The following is a 13657-nucleotide window of genomic DNA, read 5'->3' as shown; positions in this document are numbered from 1 at the left end:
CGTGTTTGGTCTTCACACATGCATTTCCAAGCGGTAGTCTTTCCATGTAATATGTATACATGTGCTTTATTATTCACTTGTGCTGACATGTTGTGCTAATGACATTTGTTTGTGTCATTCCAGGCACTGTCTTCTCTTCTAGTTGTCTTCTCCATTATTTCTCTTCTTACATCTTCTCTTCTAGTCTTCTTCTGTTCTTCTCCTTTAGTTTATATCTTCTTTTCTTATGTTCTCATAACTATTGTAAATAAAACAATAGAAAAACCCATTTGTGACTGACCTCTATATGTTCCTGGCCTGTGCATGGGAATTCTCATCTATCCTTTAATTCAGTCAATCAGTATTTAGTTAAGTCTTTTGTGCCGTCCGTACCCAATTAGAACCACTCGGTACACAGCTACAAATAATAATAATGAAAATAAAATAAATAAATAGATAAATAAATAAATAAAATATAAATAAATAAATAAGACAACAATGATGATAAATAGGCAATAAGACAACAAAGATGATAAATAGGCAATAAGACAACAATGATGATAAATAGGCAAATAAATGTAAAAAAAAAAAAAAAAAAAGGGGGGGGGGGGCACACATTCACACACACACACACATATATGCATAACAGATATGCACCAAACATGCAGTTTCACATATATGAAAGCACAGTCAAATACACATAAACATACATGAGCCCCAACACACACACACACACCTTACCCTGCACCCCCTCTGCCCCCCTCCACACACTCATTTCTAGGCTACGTATCGCAGCCTACCTTCTAGTAAGCCTAACTCCGTGGGAAGCGGTTTTTAGAATTTTCGGATTTCGGAACGAATCTCAACAAAATAATCCGTTAATGAATCAGATATACAGTTTAATTCGGGAGACTTACAACCTGTTATTGATATGCCTGTGAAGATTTTTTTTCATACTATGTTTAAGCCAGAGAAAATGGCAATGTTAAAGTTTACCACGGACACACACACACACACATACATACACACAGACAAGCGAACACCGGGCTAAAACATACACTCACTTTGTTTACACAGTTGAGTCAATAAAATGATGAATTACATTTCAACTGTCACAAAATTATTAATAAGAAAATGAAATTATGAATTTTAACAGCCACCAAATAATTTATGATGTGATGAAGAGTAGTGATTGTGTTGCACTGTTATGACAATCACTGCCAGTGTTTACATGGCAGAATCAAAGCAGTAATATGTCTTTCGAAAATTTCTGTATTTAGTTAAGTTACACCTGTCAATAAGTAAGAAACATATGAATCTAAATTCATCAGTGTGAAAGCTCGATTATTTAGTTATTTGTGAAATATGTATCTGTTTCTTTCATTGACCTTCTGCTTATGAATTTGAGATTATATATCTTTCTCGTGAGGAAAATACCTATAATCATAACGGGGTAACACATCCACTACAGGCGTTTTGCCCCGGGGCAGAAAGGCAAAAAGAAAAAAGTTTGTATTTTCAGATGTGAGCGCAATGAAAATTTACACAAAGGCGAAAAGTAATCATGAAAAAAACGGGGGGTTGTATTTCCTGGCTTCCTGAGTTCATGGAGATCGTGGTGACTTATGCTGCAGTGGGTGGAGTAACAAGTTAAGGTCTGTCAAATGTCCAGCAGCTTTCATTTCGCTCTCCTTTTGTTTGTGGTAACTGCACTTTTTTATGAAGGAGTGTGTTTGTTCCAAGTGACTGTACATAGCCTTTAACAGCCAATGTCTCCACTTAGGTGCTGGGTGAAGTGGTGAAACATCACACTAACATTACACAGCCTTGTGTTGCCCGCGTTGCGAAGGGACATTGTGATCCAGACACCACACAGTGTAGTGGTTACCTGTGTGGAACAGAACAATTAATACTGATAACAATGATTATAATAATTATCATCATCATGGAAATCTATATAGCACTTTCCAACGCTCAAAACACTTTACAGTAATATAGCCAAGCGCTTAGCTGGCTGCAAATAACCAACTCACAGCACAAGCTGAAAGCTGAGCTGTAGCAGACGCCCCGCGCAGAATGTGTGACGCCATTCCCGGTTTGAATGCAAAGCTCATTCTAAACCAATTTGCTAATCATCTATTAACCCTTTGAGCCCTGACCACCGGTTTACCGGTGGTGGGGAGGGGTGGCATAATGCCTGGCCACCAGTTGAGCGGTGCGTAAACACTTGTGTTGTGTTTTGCTATTGGTTGACTTATACTGAAGAGCCAATCAGAAAAACCGTAATATTCCGACGCCAGCGAACACAGTACCAACATTGCAGCGCCCCCTCACTGTGTTTTGTGCATGTGCTTTGGATAAAAAAGATCGATTTCTACCATGAAGCATGCAGAGTCTCAACTTGACACGCCTCCTTTGATCAACTGATTCTGCATGCTCAGATTCATTTTCAACATCACTATCTGTAGCAAAATCATCCGATTCGAATTCCACCTATCAGAGTAATCATTGTCATACTCTACTTCCGATAAATCATCAAGCATATCAATTATTTGCTGCGTTGTGTACAGTTGTTTTCTCGCACGTTTTGTCCCTGATTTCTGCCCTGACAGGCCAGGTTGAGACTCTGCACATTCCAAGTGTTTACGCACTGCTCAACCTGTGGCTGGGCATTATGTCATTTTTCTCTGCCACTGGTAAAACAGTGGTCAGGGCTCAAGGGGTTTAATGCCAATTATTTGCAAATTTTGGCTCAGGAGCTCAGGCAGAAGGGTTAAAATTGCTCAGGAACTCAGGGCTCAAAGGGTTAAATCAAGTCTCTATATCGTTCACTGCAATATTATATTTGTTGTGCTTAGACACACACTTAAATCAGAAGCATACTTGATTTCAGTTTAATCGTTCATCAGTCTAAAGATTTCAGCTGACGCTAAGCTTACGTCATTTTGTCCTCCTTGCCAGACAACCCACTCACGGCTCGACCAGTGTCGCAGTACGCTATTGGCTGAGCTGGAATCTGTGTTTCTGCTCCACCGTATTTAATTAATATGTCTTTTGTCGGAATAGTAAACTACAAGTATTATATATTAGTATTATATATAGGCAGAATCGTCGCAATTCCATCTTTAAATCTATTCCTTTTGTGTTTCCTACGTTAAACTGATTTAACGCAGTTCGTAATTTTCCGCAATGAGCTTGCTAAAACTGACCCTTTTCAGGTGACAGATTATAAATTCATCTTAGATAATCAACACTTCATTTTATACTCTCTACAAAGTAGGTGTTGAGCTCTTTCTTTTGCAACTTATCCGACGTAGATCAGTTCAGGAATCATTTAGAAATCTATCACTGAACACCTTGTAAGAAACACAGTTGTTGTCGGATTTGGCCTGATTTGTGCTGATCTGCTTTTCAGCACACGCAATTGTCTTTGCAGTCCGCTTAACTTGCATAAATTGTGAGTGATGAGTGGTCACTTCATACCTGGTCAGTCATCTGACCAGAGCTGCTCTCTCTCTCTTGCTGCGTCGCAAGCAGTGTGTGTGTGTCATGTGTGTTCTCACAACGGCTAGCATCATCGCTGTATCGCTGTAAGTACCAGTGTGTAGAATGTGTTGATTATCTAAGATGAATTTATAATCTTAATTTAAGTCATCTGAAAAGGGTCAGTTTAGCGAGCTCATCGCGGAAAATTACAAACTGCGTTAAATCAGTTTAACGTAGGCAAACACAAAAGGAATAGATTTAAAGATGGAATTATGACGATTCTGCCTGTGTATAATACTTGTAGTTTACTATTCCGACAAAAGACAGTGGAGCAGAAACACAGATTCCAGCTCAACCAATAGCGTACCGCGACACTGGTCAAGCAGTGAGTGGGTTGAAATCTTTAGACTGACGAACGATTAAACTGAAATCAAGTGTGCTTCTAACTGATTTAAGTGTGTGTCTAAGCACAACAAATATAATATTGCAGTGAACGATATAGAGACTTGATTTAATAGATGATTAGCGAATAGGTTTAGAATGAGCTTTGCATTCAAACCGGGAATGGCGTCATACATTCTGCGCGGGTCATTGTAGACTGGCAAGTCAGTTATGTAAAATGGTGTCTGCTACAGCTCAGTTTTCGGCTTGCGCTGTGAGTTGAACTATGGTTATCTGCAGCCAGCTAAGCGCTTGGCTACAGTAACAGCAAAAAGTAATACCAAAGAAACAATAATATGGTATGGTGTATAATGCGAAAAGATAACAAGTAACAACACACATACTCACACAAATGGGTGCACGCACGCACGAAAACTCTCTTACACGCACGCACACACATACACACACACACTCAAAGGCAGCCGCATACACACTCCCTACTCCGTCCTCATGCATACACATCACAATCAAGTAATCAGTCTGGATGGAAAAAGCATGTTATTAAATGGTAGTGAGGGATAGGCCTTAATCATGGTCACAGGTAAAGAGGTATGTTTTTAGGCCTGACCTGAAAGACTCTAAGGACTGGCTGTTTCAGAGAGTATGACAGAAGGTTCCAGAGCTTACCTGCTGAGATAGTAAAGGCTAGTTGGCCATGCTGTTTGTGTGAAAAATTATACAGAGACTACCATGCAGCTTTACCTGCATCCAACGGAAAATGTTAACCACACATCAGTGACGCAGTATAGCGTTATCTGAGTCAGTTTTTGTCACATCTCATGACAAACCAAGGTGTGTGTCCCTTACCCCCTCCTTGTTCTCCCACCCCATTCAGCTGGAGAGCGGTGTGGGTTGTGCGGATTGCACGGCAATCTCATGTGTCTCAGTTCAGGCTGTCACTGAACTGAGATCAACCTTTCCTGAGCTGGTCAGTCAGTGACAGGATTCTAGGCTTTTCACCTGCGACTGGTATTGGTGGCAGTCGTGTCTGCTTTACACTCTTCAGGGCTGTTTGCCTGGTTTTGCACTCTGCAGTGGGGATAATTTTTCCTCCGAGTGTTGGGTGCTCTTCGTTCGGTGTTCTGTGTTTGGTGTCTTTCAGCGTCTGGGTGGCAGTACCCGCCTGAAAGTGCTTTCAGCGTTCCCACTTTCCATGTCTTCCACTGACTTCCCTACCCTTTCACTGACCCTCCACTGTCTTCCCTGGAATCCCACTACCAGCCTTTGACTTCCATGGTCCAGGCCTCCATTGGCTGCTGGTGCCTGCTGCTGCCTTCCATCGCCAGCGTTCTCTGGCCTGGTGCTCGGCTGTCTTGGTGCTCTCCATCTTCATAGTCACTGTTCTTCGTCTTCGTCGTCACTCTTCTTCGACGTCGTCACTTACTGTTCTTCATCGTCGTCGTCGTTGTCACTACTTCATCATCAACGTTGTGCTTGTGTTTCCATGTCACTCTGTACACATATTCACACACTCACACACACTCATGTGCTATTCGTTTATTTTCCTTCCAGAAGTGAATTTATTCACTCATGAGCCCATTGCCCTTCACTTGAAGGATTGTGATTATTTCCACATTTTGTGCCATTCCATACTCTTTAGTTAAGCTGCTGGATAACTTGTCTTTGTAGTAGTGTGCTTTGTTGTTTTCCGTCGTCTGTTTAACCCTCTGTGTATTGTCTGCTCCATGTGCTGAATAAATTTATACTGAACTCTTATCCTGTTACAGTCTGTGTTTGTGGTGTCAGGGTGTTAGTGCTGGGTCAGGTGGCGGTTACTTGTCCGGTCTCTTATAGAACGTGACAGTTTTAAGGTATGACACTGTGTTGTGTTTACTGAACATTGTACCTGTGGGGAAGGGGGTGGGGGCGTGACCCAGAAATGTGTACATCGGCGTTACTGAAGTCAATCTTATCACATGGACTACACAATATAGCATTACCTGCGTCGAATGGAAAACATTACCCCAAGACTATTCAGTGTAAACACAATCTTCATCGATCTTAAATTACACAGAAATTATACTACGACGCTTTTCCGGCGTCAAACGGAAATAATTATACACGACTACACAATGTAACGATACTTGGGCAGTACCCAGACACTACTGACACAGCATAGCATTGCCTGTGTGAACAGGAAACATCAACCAAAGTCTCCACAACAGACCGCATCAACAGCCACTGTCTCCAAAATGCTGGGTGAAGTGGTGGAATTTCTCCAGCTCCTCTGCAGACACCGTCTTCCTGTGTGTGGAGATGGATGTGAGGAAGTCTGCAAGGCGAACCTCCCGCGGCGTCACCTGCACACACACACACACACACACACACACACACGGAGAGACAAACACACACACACACACACACACACACACACAAACACACACCAAAATTTTTTTTTAAACAAGTAACGTACCCACACACACACACACACACCACACACACACACACAGACACAAACACACACCAAAAAAAATTTTTTAAACACGCAACGTTCCCACGGCGTGCGCTCACACACACACACACGCACTAAAAAAAATCTGTTATGGTCATGTACAACTATAGAGAGAAGGGTGGGGGGAGGTGGAGAGATACAGAGGTGAGGGTAGAGGAGTGGAAAAGACAGACAGAGAGATGGGGAAAAAAAGAGACAAACAGAGAGAGAGACAAAGAAAACTAGGGAGAGAGACAGAGATGGAGAGACAGACAGAGAGATAAATCAATTTTATTCATTCATTCACTCATTCATTTTTTCATTCATTTTTCTCCCCTTCTCTTATTCTTTCAGCTGGTTTGCAGTTGTTGTTTTCTTCACTGTTCACCCACCATCTTTCCCTCCTTCTTGCCCTATTTTGCCTGATCATTCCCCCCTTCCATCCACACTTCTCTCTTCCCTCCCTCCTAATTCCCCCCTTCCATCCACACTTCTCTCTTCCCTCCCTCCTAATTCCCCCCTTCCATCCACACTTCTCTCTTCCCTCCCTCCTAATTCCCCCTTCCATCCACACTTCTCTCTTCCCTCCCTCCTAATTCCCCCCCCTCCATCCACACTTCTCTCTTCCCTCCCTCCTAATTCCCCCCCCCCTCCATCCACACTTCTCTCTTCCCTCCCTCCTAATTCCCCCCTCCATCCACACTTCTCTCTTCCCTCCCTCCTAATTCCCCCCCTCCATCCACACTTCTCTCTTCCCTCCCTCCTAATTCCCCCCTTCCATCCACACTTCTCTCTTCCCTCCCTCCTAATTCCCCCTTCCATCCACACTTCTCTCTTCCCTCCCTTCTCATTCCCCCCCTTCCATCCACACTTCCCTCTTCCCTCCCTCCTAATTCCCCCCCTTCCATCCACACTTCTCTCTTCCCTCCCTCCTAATTCCTCCCCTCCATCCACACTTCTCTCTTCCCTCCCTCCTAATTCCCCCCCTTCCATCCACACTTCTCTCTTCCCTCCCTCCTAATTCCCCCCTCCATCCACACTTCTCTCTTCCCTCCCTCCTAATTCCCCCCCTTCCATCCACACTTCTCTCTTCCCTCCCTCCTAATTCCCCCCTTCCATCCACACTTCTCTCTTCCCTCCCTCCTAATTCCCCCTTCCATCCACACTTCTCTCTTCCCTCCCTTCTCATTCCCCCCCTTCCATCCACACTTCCCTCTTCCCTCCCTCCTAATTCCCCCCCTTCCATCCACACTTCTCTCTTCCCTCCCTCCTAATTCCCCCCCTTCCATCCACACTTCTCTCTTCCCTCCCTTCTCATTCCCCCCCTTCCATCCACACTTCCCTCTTCCCTCCCTCCTAATTCCCCCCCTTCCATCCACACTTCTCTCTTCCCTCCCTCCTAATTCCCCCCCTCCATCCACACTTCTCTCTTCCCTCCCTCCTAATTCCCCCCCTTCCATCCACACTTCCCTCTTCCCTCCCTCCTAATTCCCCCCCTCCATCCACACCTCCTTCCTAATTCCTCCCTTCTCATTCCCCCCTTCTATCAACACTTCTCTCTTCTCTACTTCATAATTCCCCCTTCAATCCACACTTCCATCCCTTCTAATTCCCCCCTTCTATCAACACTTCTCTCTTCCCTACTTCCTAATTCCTCCCTTCCATCCACACTTCTCTCTTCCCTCCCTCCTAATTCCCCCCTTCCATCCACACCTCCTTCCTAATTCCTCCCTTCTACCCACAATTCTCTTCCCTTCCCTTCCCTCCTTCCTTCCTTCTCGACACATTCATCAAGAGTTTTACCTTGTCAGGCGGAAGATCAGACAAGTTGGCCACAAAGGCTCCTTGCTGCTCGGCAGAGCAGGGCATGAAACGGCCGTCTAATACAGAGAGACAGAGAGAGAAAGAGAGAGGCAACATAATAGGATCTATTTATCTATCTTTATTTGTTGATAAAATTCTATTTGACAGTGCTGTCTACAGTCCAGCTGACCGCACAGGGCCATATCTGGACTGCCCACATCAAAAAACAAAAATCAATCATGTTCATCAGCAGGCTCTGTCACAACTTGGAAAAAACAGTTTTCTTATCCAATAAGCTCCTTTCTGTAAATAAGACCAGGCTGTTCTGAGGACATCAGCCCTTCCGCTTTATCGTCCCCAGATTACAAAAATTATTTGTTTTTAAAAAACACCATCCATTCCAGTGTTTACAATATAACTACCTGAGCACAAAAGCAAAAACAAAAAACAAACAAAAAAAAACATCAGATAGTACAACCAAGACTATGGAAACTTTAGAGGAAAAAACTATCAAGATTTGCTATATGAAAACAAAACAAACAACAACAAAAAAAAGGATGGGGAATGGACTGGAAAAGCAGAAAAGGCAGACAATATAAAAGAAGAAAGAAAGGCAGAAACAAAGACAGCAACTGAAAAAGTGGAAATTTATCATGCAGAACTCCTGGAAGGCTGGGATGCTATAAACACTGAAAGACCTCCGGCATCCCACCAGGATGGAAGGGTTAACAGAGTTCCCATAATGAAAACCATCATTGTTATCACCATCACCCCGGCCACCCCCTCCCTCTCCACTGACCGGGGTCTGTCTCCACTATCATCATCATCTCATCACCAATTGTATTGTATTATAATGTATTGTATTGCATTGCATTTTACTTTATCTGTTGTAATCTACTGTTTTGTATTACAATTTATTGTATTGTAGGGTAGGTATGGGTAATTGCAAACAGTGTCAAATCGTGAACGATTCATATACCGCCCCACCTCGAAGCGTTCTTGTTGCATTTCACAATTTAAGGTTTGCTTCGACCTTTTTCTAATACCTCAATGAATAACCATTTCCAAGAACCAGTCAAACATCAGCTATCTCTGGCTATTTCCACACTCTTTCTTCTCTTCGCGCACTATTGCCGAGCAAGGTTACAAACATGCTCTCAAAATCCTAAAATCAAAGGAAGCAAGATGTAGGACTTTGACAAAAATTATAATAGTTGATTTGATCAGATATGTTAAATGCGCATTACCAGCACTGGGAGAATTTAAGAAAGCATACTGGTGACAGATCAGAACGTCAGTTTTGACACCATAGGATATTTTGACGTGCGTCTATTTGCGAACGATGCTGCAGTTACTGAGCACTCTCAAAAGGGTGTGTTTGTGTGTGGTGTGGGGTGTGTGCGTTTAGATATGTTTGTGTGCATGTGTGATCAAAAACCAAATAAACAACAGTCTGGTGCGATGTGCCATTTATATATTATGTCTAATGAGTTAAAGACCTGCTCTGTTTTAATTGTCTACATGTACACAAAGAAAGCCATTGTTCGCAATTAGACTTGCCCATTTGTATTTACCCTCAGGCACCCTTGCTATTTCAAACGTCGACAAAACGTTGAAAAGAATGAGCAGACGAACTTTTCCTGGTGCAACCAGTCGGAGAAAGCCTTCAAAAACAAAAGAACTATGTTAGACTATCATATATGTTATCTTTACAGAACACATGTTGAGCTGGTCGCTTCGACTGGATCGTTCGCAATTAGGCATACCTACCCTACATATTGCATTGCATTGCATTGTATTGTATTGTATTGTATTGTATTGTATTGTATTGTGATGGAGTCCCCCGTCGGTCTGACAGATGAGTATGCAGGCAGGCTTATCTGTCAGTGTGTGTCCTCATATGGGAGAAGAGGCTGATTCTGGATGCGCAGCACTTCCCACAGTTGTTGCAAGGGAAAACGTCTTCAGAAGTTGAGCCCTGCTTCCTTCGCTCATGCTTCTCCTTAATGGCCAGTGTTCTCTTGTTTTCAAACGTCTTTATGCCACTAGAGCACAGCATCCTCCAACAAGAGCGGTCAAGGGCATCAGTTTCCCAGGAAGCGATGTCTTTGTCACAGGCTTTGAGGTTTGTCTTCAAGGTGTCCTTGAAGCACTTGCAGGGTCTTCCAAGTTCACGGTGGCCTTCCTTCAGCTGGCCATACAAAAGCATCTTCGGGATCCTGCTGTCTGTCATGCGGACAACGTGTCCTGTCCAGCATAGCTGACACTGGATCAGCAGGCTGCTCCTCTCTAACACCTGGAGGTTGGAGACCCTGTCTTCCCACTTTATGCCGAGGATCTTTCGTAGGCATCTCTGATGAAACTGCTCAAGTTGTTGAATGTGACAGTGATATATCGTCCATGTTTCACCACAGTACAACAAGGTGGTCAGCACAACAGCTCTGTAGGTTTTCATCTTGGTGCTGAGCCTGATGCCTTTGTTGTTCCACAGCCTGTTGTTGTGTCTGCCAAAGGTGGAGCTGACCTTGGCGATGTGCAGCGTCACTTCTGTATCAAGGACTCCATTGCTGCAAAGGGTGCTGCCCAGGTAGCAAAACTTGTCAACTGACTTGATCTCTGTGTCATCGATCTTGATTGCAGGTGGGGGGAAGGCACAGGCGTTCTGTGAGCTAGCTGGTTGGTACATGGACTCGGTCTTGCTGAGGCTGATGGTGAATCCAAAGCGCCTGCAGGAGGTTGAAAACCTGTCCATAATGAACTGCATGTCCTCATGGGTGTGTGCAGCAAGCGCGCAGTCATCAGTGAAGAGGAACTCTCTCAACAGTGCCTCAAATACCCTGAACCTGGCATGGAGTCGCCCCAAGTTGAAAAGTTTGCCATCTGTGCAAAACTGAATGTAGATGCCCCGGTCACAGTCTTGGAAGGTGTCAATCAGCATGGCAGAGAAGAGAATGGAGAACAGTGTGGGTGCCAGGACGCAGCCCTGCTTCACTCCATTTACCACAGGGAACGGATCCGACATGTCATTATTTTCTTGTACTCTCGCCTGCATGCCATCATGGAATGACACAATCAGCTGGATTAGGCTCTCTGGGCAGCCGAATTTTAGGAGGATCTTCCACAGACTACAGCGGTTCACCGTGTCGAAGGCCTTAGTCAGGTCTACAAAGACCATGTGGAGTTCCTTGTTCTGCTCACGGCACATCTCTTGCATCTGGCGTACGGCAAACACCATGTCACATGTTCCCCTGCCTGAGCGGAAGCTGCACTGTGCTTCAGGGATGACTGTGTTGGAGACATGGTCAACCAGTCTGTTCAGTATGACGCGGGCGAAGATCTTGCCGGCGATGCAGAGGAGAGAGATTCCACGGTGGTTATCACAGGATGTTTTGTCTCCCTTCTGTTTGTAAATGTGGAAAATTGAAGCATCCTTGAAATCCTGGGGGACCTCCCCTCTCTCACAGATAGACTGGAACAGGGCGGTCAGCTTGTCTGTCAGCACCTCGCCTCCATACTTGTAGATGTAAGCCAGGATTCCATCTGCTCCTGGTGCTTTTCCTGACATTGTCAGCTTCAGGGCCTTCCGGGTCTCGGCCTTGGTGGGAGAGGCAGCTAGCGAGTCACTGACTGGTAGCTGTGGGAGGGCTGCAATTGCCTTGTCAGATACGGACAAGTCCCTGTTGAGGAGGGTGTTGAAGTGCTCTGCCCAGCAGACAAGGATGTCTTTCTTGTCTGTCAGGAGGGTGGTCTGGTCCAAGGCTCGGACAGGGGTTGATCCTGTGACTCTTGGCCCATACACAGCTCGGAGACCATCATGGAAGGTCTTCATGTCGTGAGCATCAGCAGCGGACTGAAGCTCTTCGGACTTTCTCTCCCACCAGGTGTTCTTCATCTCACGCAGCCTCTTCTGTATGAGTTGCTTGGTTTGCAAGAACTGGTTCTCCTTCCTCTGGCAGTCTTTATCGGAAATGTGATCCTGATGCCGTATATGCAGTGTGTTCAGAATTTGGAGATTCCAGAGTCGTTCTCATCAAACCAGTCTTTGTGGCTCCTCTGTACAAAGCTGAGTGTGTCAGCTGCTGCTGTGTACACAGCATCTCTAAAGGTGCTCCATACCTCTTCTACATCAGTAGATGCAGGAATGTCTTGGAGAGCTGCCTGGATTTGCTGCTGCAGCACATCCTTGGTGGTAGGGAGGCGGTGGATGTTCAGCTTCCTAGGGGGTTTCTGCCTGGCTGGTTGGAGCTTGTGTGCAAGTCTGATGTTCATCTTGCTGCGTACCAGGCGATGGTCCAAAAAACAGACTGCTCCTCTCATGCAGCGTGTAATGGAAACATCAACTCTGTCCCTCTGCCAGACAATCACATAGTCCAGCATGTGCCACTGCTTGGAGCGGGGGTGAATCCATGTGTTCTTGTACTTGTCCGCTTGTTGGAAGAGGGTGCTGTTGATGGTCAGTCCATGCTGCGCGCAGAGTGAGAGCAAAAGCAGTCCGTTTGAGTTGCACCTGCCAGTGCCATGCTGTCCGAGGACTTTTGGCCATGAGGAGAAGTCCACGCCGACGCGGGCATTGAAATCCACAAGTATGATCAGCCTGTCCTTTCTGTCTACCGCTGAAATGGTGCGGCTGAGCTCCTCGTAGAAAGCTTCTTTGATGTCATCAGGGTTGGTCATCGTTGGGGCATAGCAGCTGATGACTGTGGAGAAGCGATCCTTGGACAGCTTCAGACACAGGGTCATCAGCCTGTCGTTTATCCCTAGTGGAAGGCTGTCAAGCTGTCGTGCAAGTTTGGTTCGTATGGCAAAGCCCACGCCTGAGGTTCTTGGGGTGCCATCTGGCTTCCCAATGCAGAAGAAGGTGTAGCCCTCCCAACTTCCTCCAGCTGGGTTTCACTGGCAAACCTGTTTCGCTCAGGGCTGCTATGTCCACCTGGTAGTGATCAAGCATTCTAATAATGAGCGCTGTGCGTCTTTCTGGTCTGTCATCTCTGTCTATGAGGGTGCGAACATTCCAGGCACCCAGAGTCAGGGCATGACTCCTGGTTCTTTTCTTCTGTTGTTTTCAACCGCTAGTGTTGGATATCCAAGTATTTGCAGTTTCCTACTTGGTACTAGGCAAGGCTGGCTTTGTTTAGGGATCCTTTTATCTCACCTTCCCCATGTGGGGAGAGCAGTGCTGTCCCCAAAAAGGGCTGCTCTGACACTGTGGGAGGATACGGGCACCGCATCTGTCCCAGTCTACGGCGGACGACCATCAACTCACAGCCGCCTGCGTGCAGAGCCGTGACTAGGAACTGCCAGCAGCATCCTCTGCCTGTCCACCGTTACCACTTCTCCATCAATGCAGGGCTTGGGAAAGCTGGGTGTCGAAGGGCTAGCTCGTCGTTCCGACATTAGCCTGGTTGCCTGACCAGCACAGGTGACTTTTTTTTTAGTGAGGAGGAGTTGTGCAGTCCCTTCCCCACTTTCTTGCCTACCGACGCTCACAGTCCCACAGGTGCATATACTGCCACGTGT

At 45.5% G+C, this 13657-nt stretch overlaps 1 protein-coding gene across 3 annotated transcripts in view; it reads right to left on the bottom strand.

Annotated features, from left to right (window-relative positions):
- Positions 1-595: 595 nt before the first annotated feature.
- LOC143275353 (uncharacterized) overlaps positions 596-13657 on the bottom strand; it is a 49697-nt gene continuing 36635 nt past the window's right edge. The window contains exons 10-12 of one of the 3 annotated variants that reach the window (XR_013053423.1): positions 8141-8217; positions 6017-6206; positions 596-1867 (exon numbers count right to left, since the gene is read on the bottom strand). Coding sequence is in view for 2 of the 3 variants with exons in the window: in XM_076579403.1 (XP_076435518.1) it covers positions 6078-6206; positions 8141-8217 (206 nt within the window). In the remaining variant the exon portion in view is untranslated. Of the gene's footprint in view, positions 1868-4046; positions 6207-8140; positions 8218-13657 lie in introns of those variants that run through there. The other 2 variants (XM_076579403.1, XM_076579401.1) reach the window with 2 other exon arrangements.

This window comes from Babylonia areolata, chromosome 30 (genome assembly GCF_041734735.1).
Source record: "Babylonia areolata isolate BAREFJ2019XMU chromosome 30, ASM4173473v1, whole genome shotgun sequence".
Classification (NCBI taxonomy): domain Eukaryota; kingdom Metazoa; phylum Mollusca; class Gastropoda; order Neogastropoda; family Buccinidae; genus Babylonia; species Babylonia areolata.
Note: the sequence above shows the minus strand (reverse complement) of the source record. Positions and strands in the feature narration are given on the sequence as shown.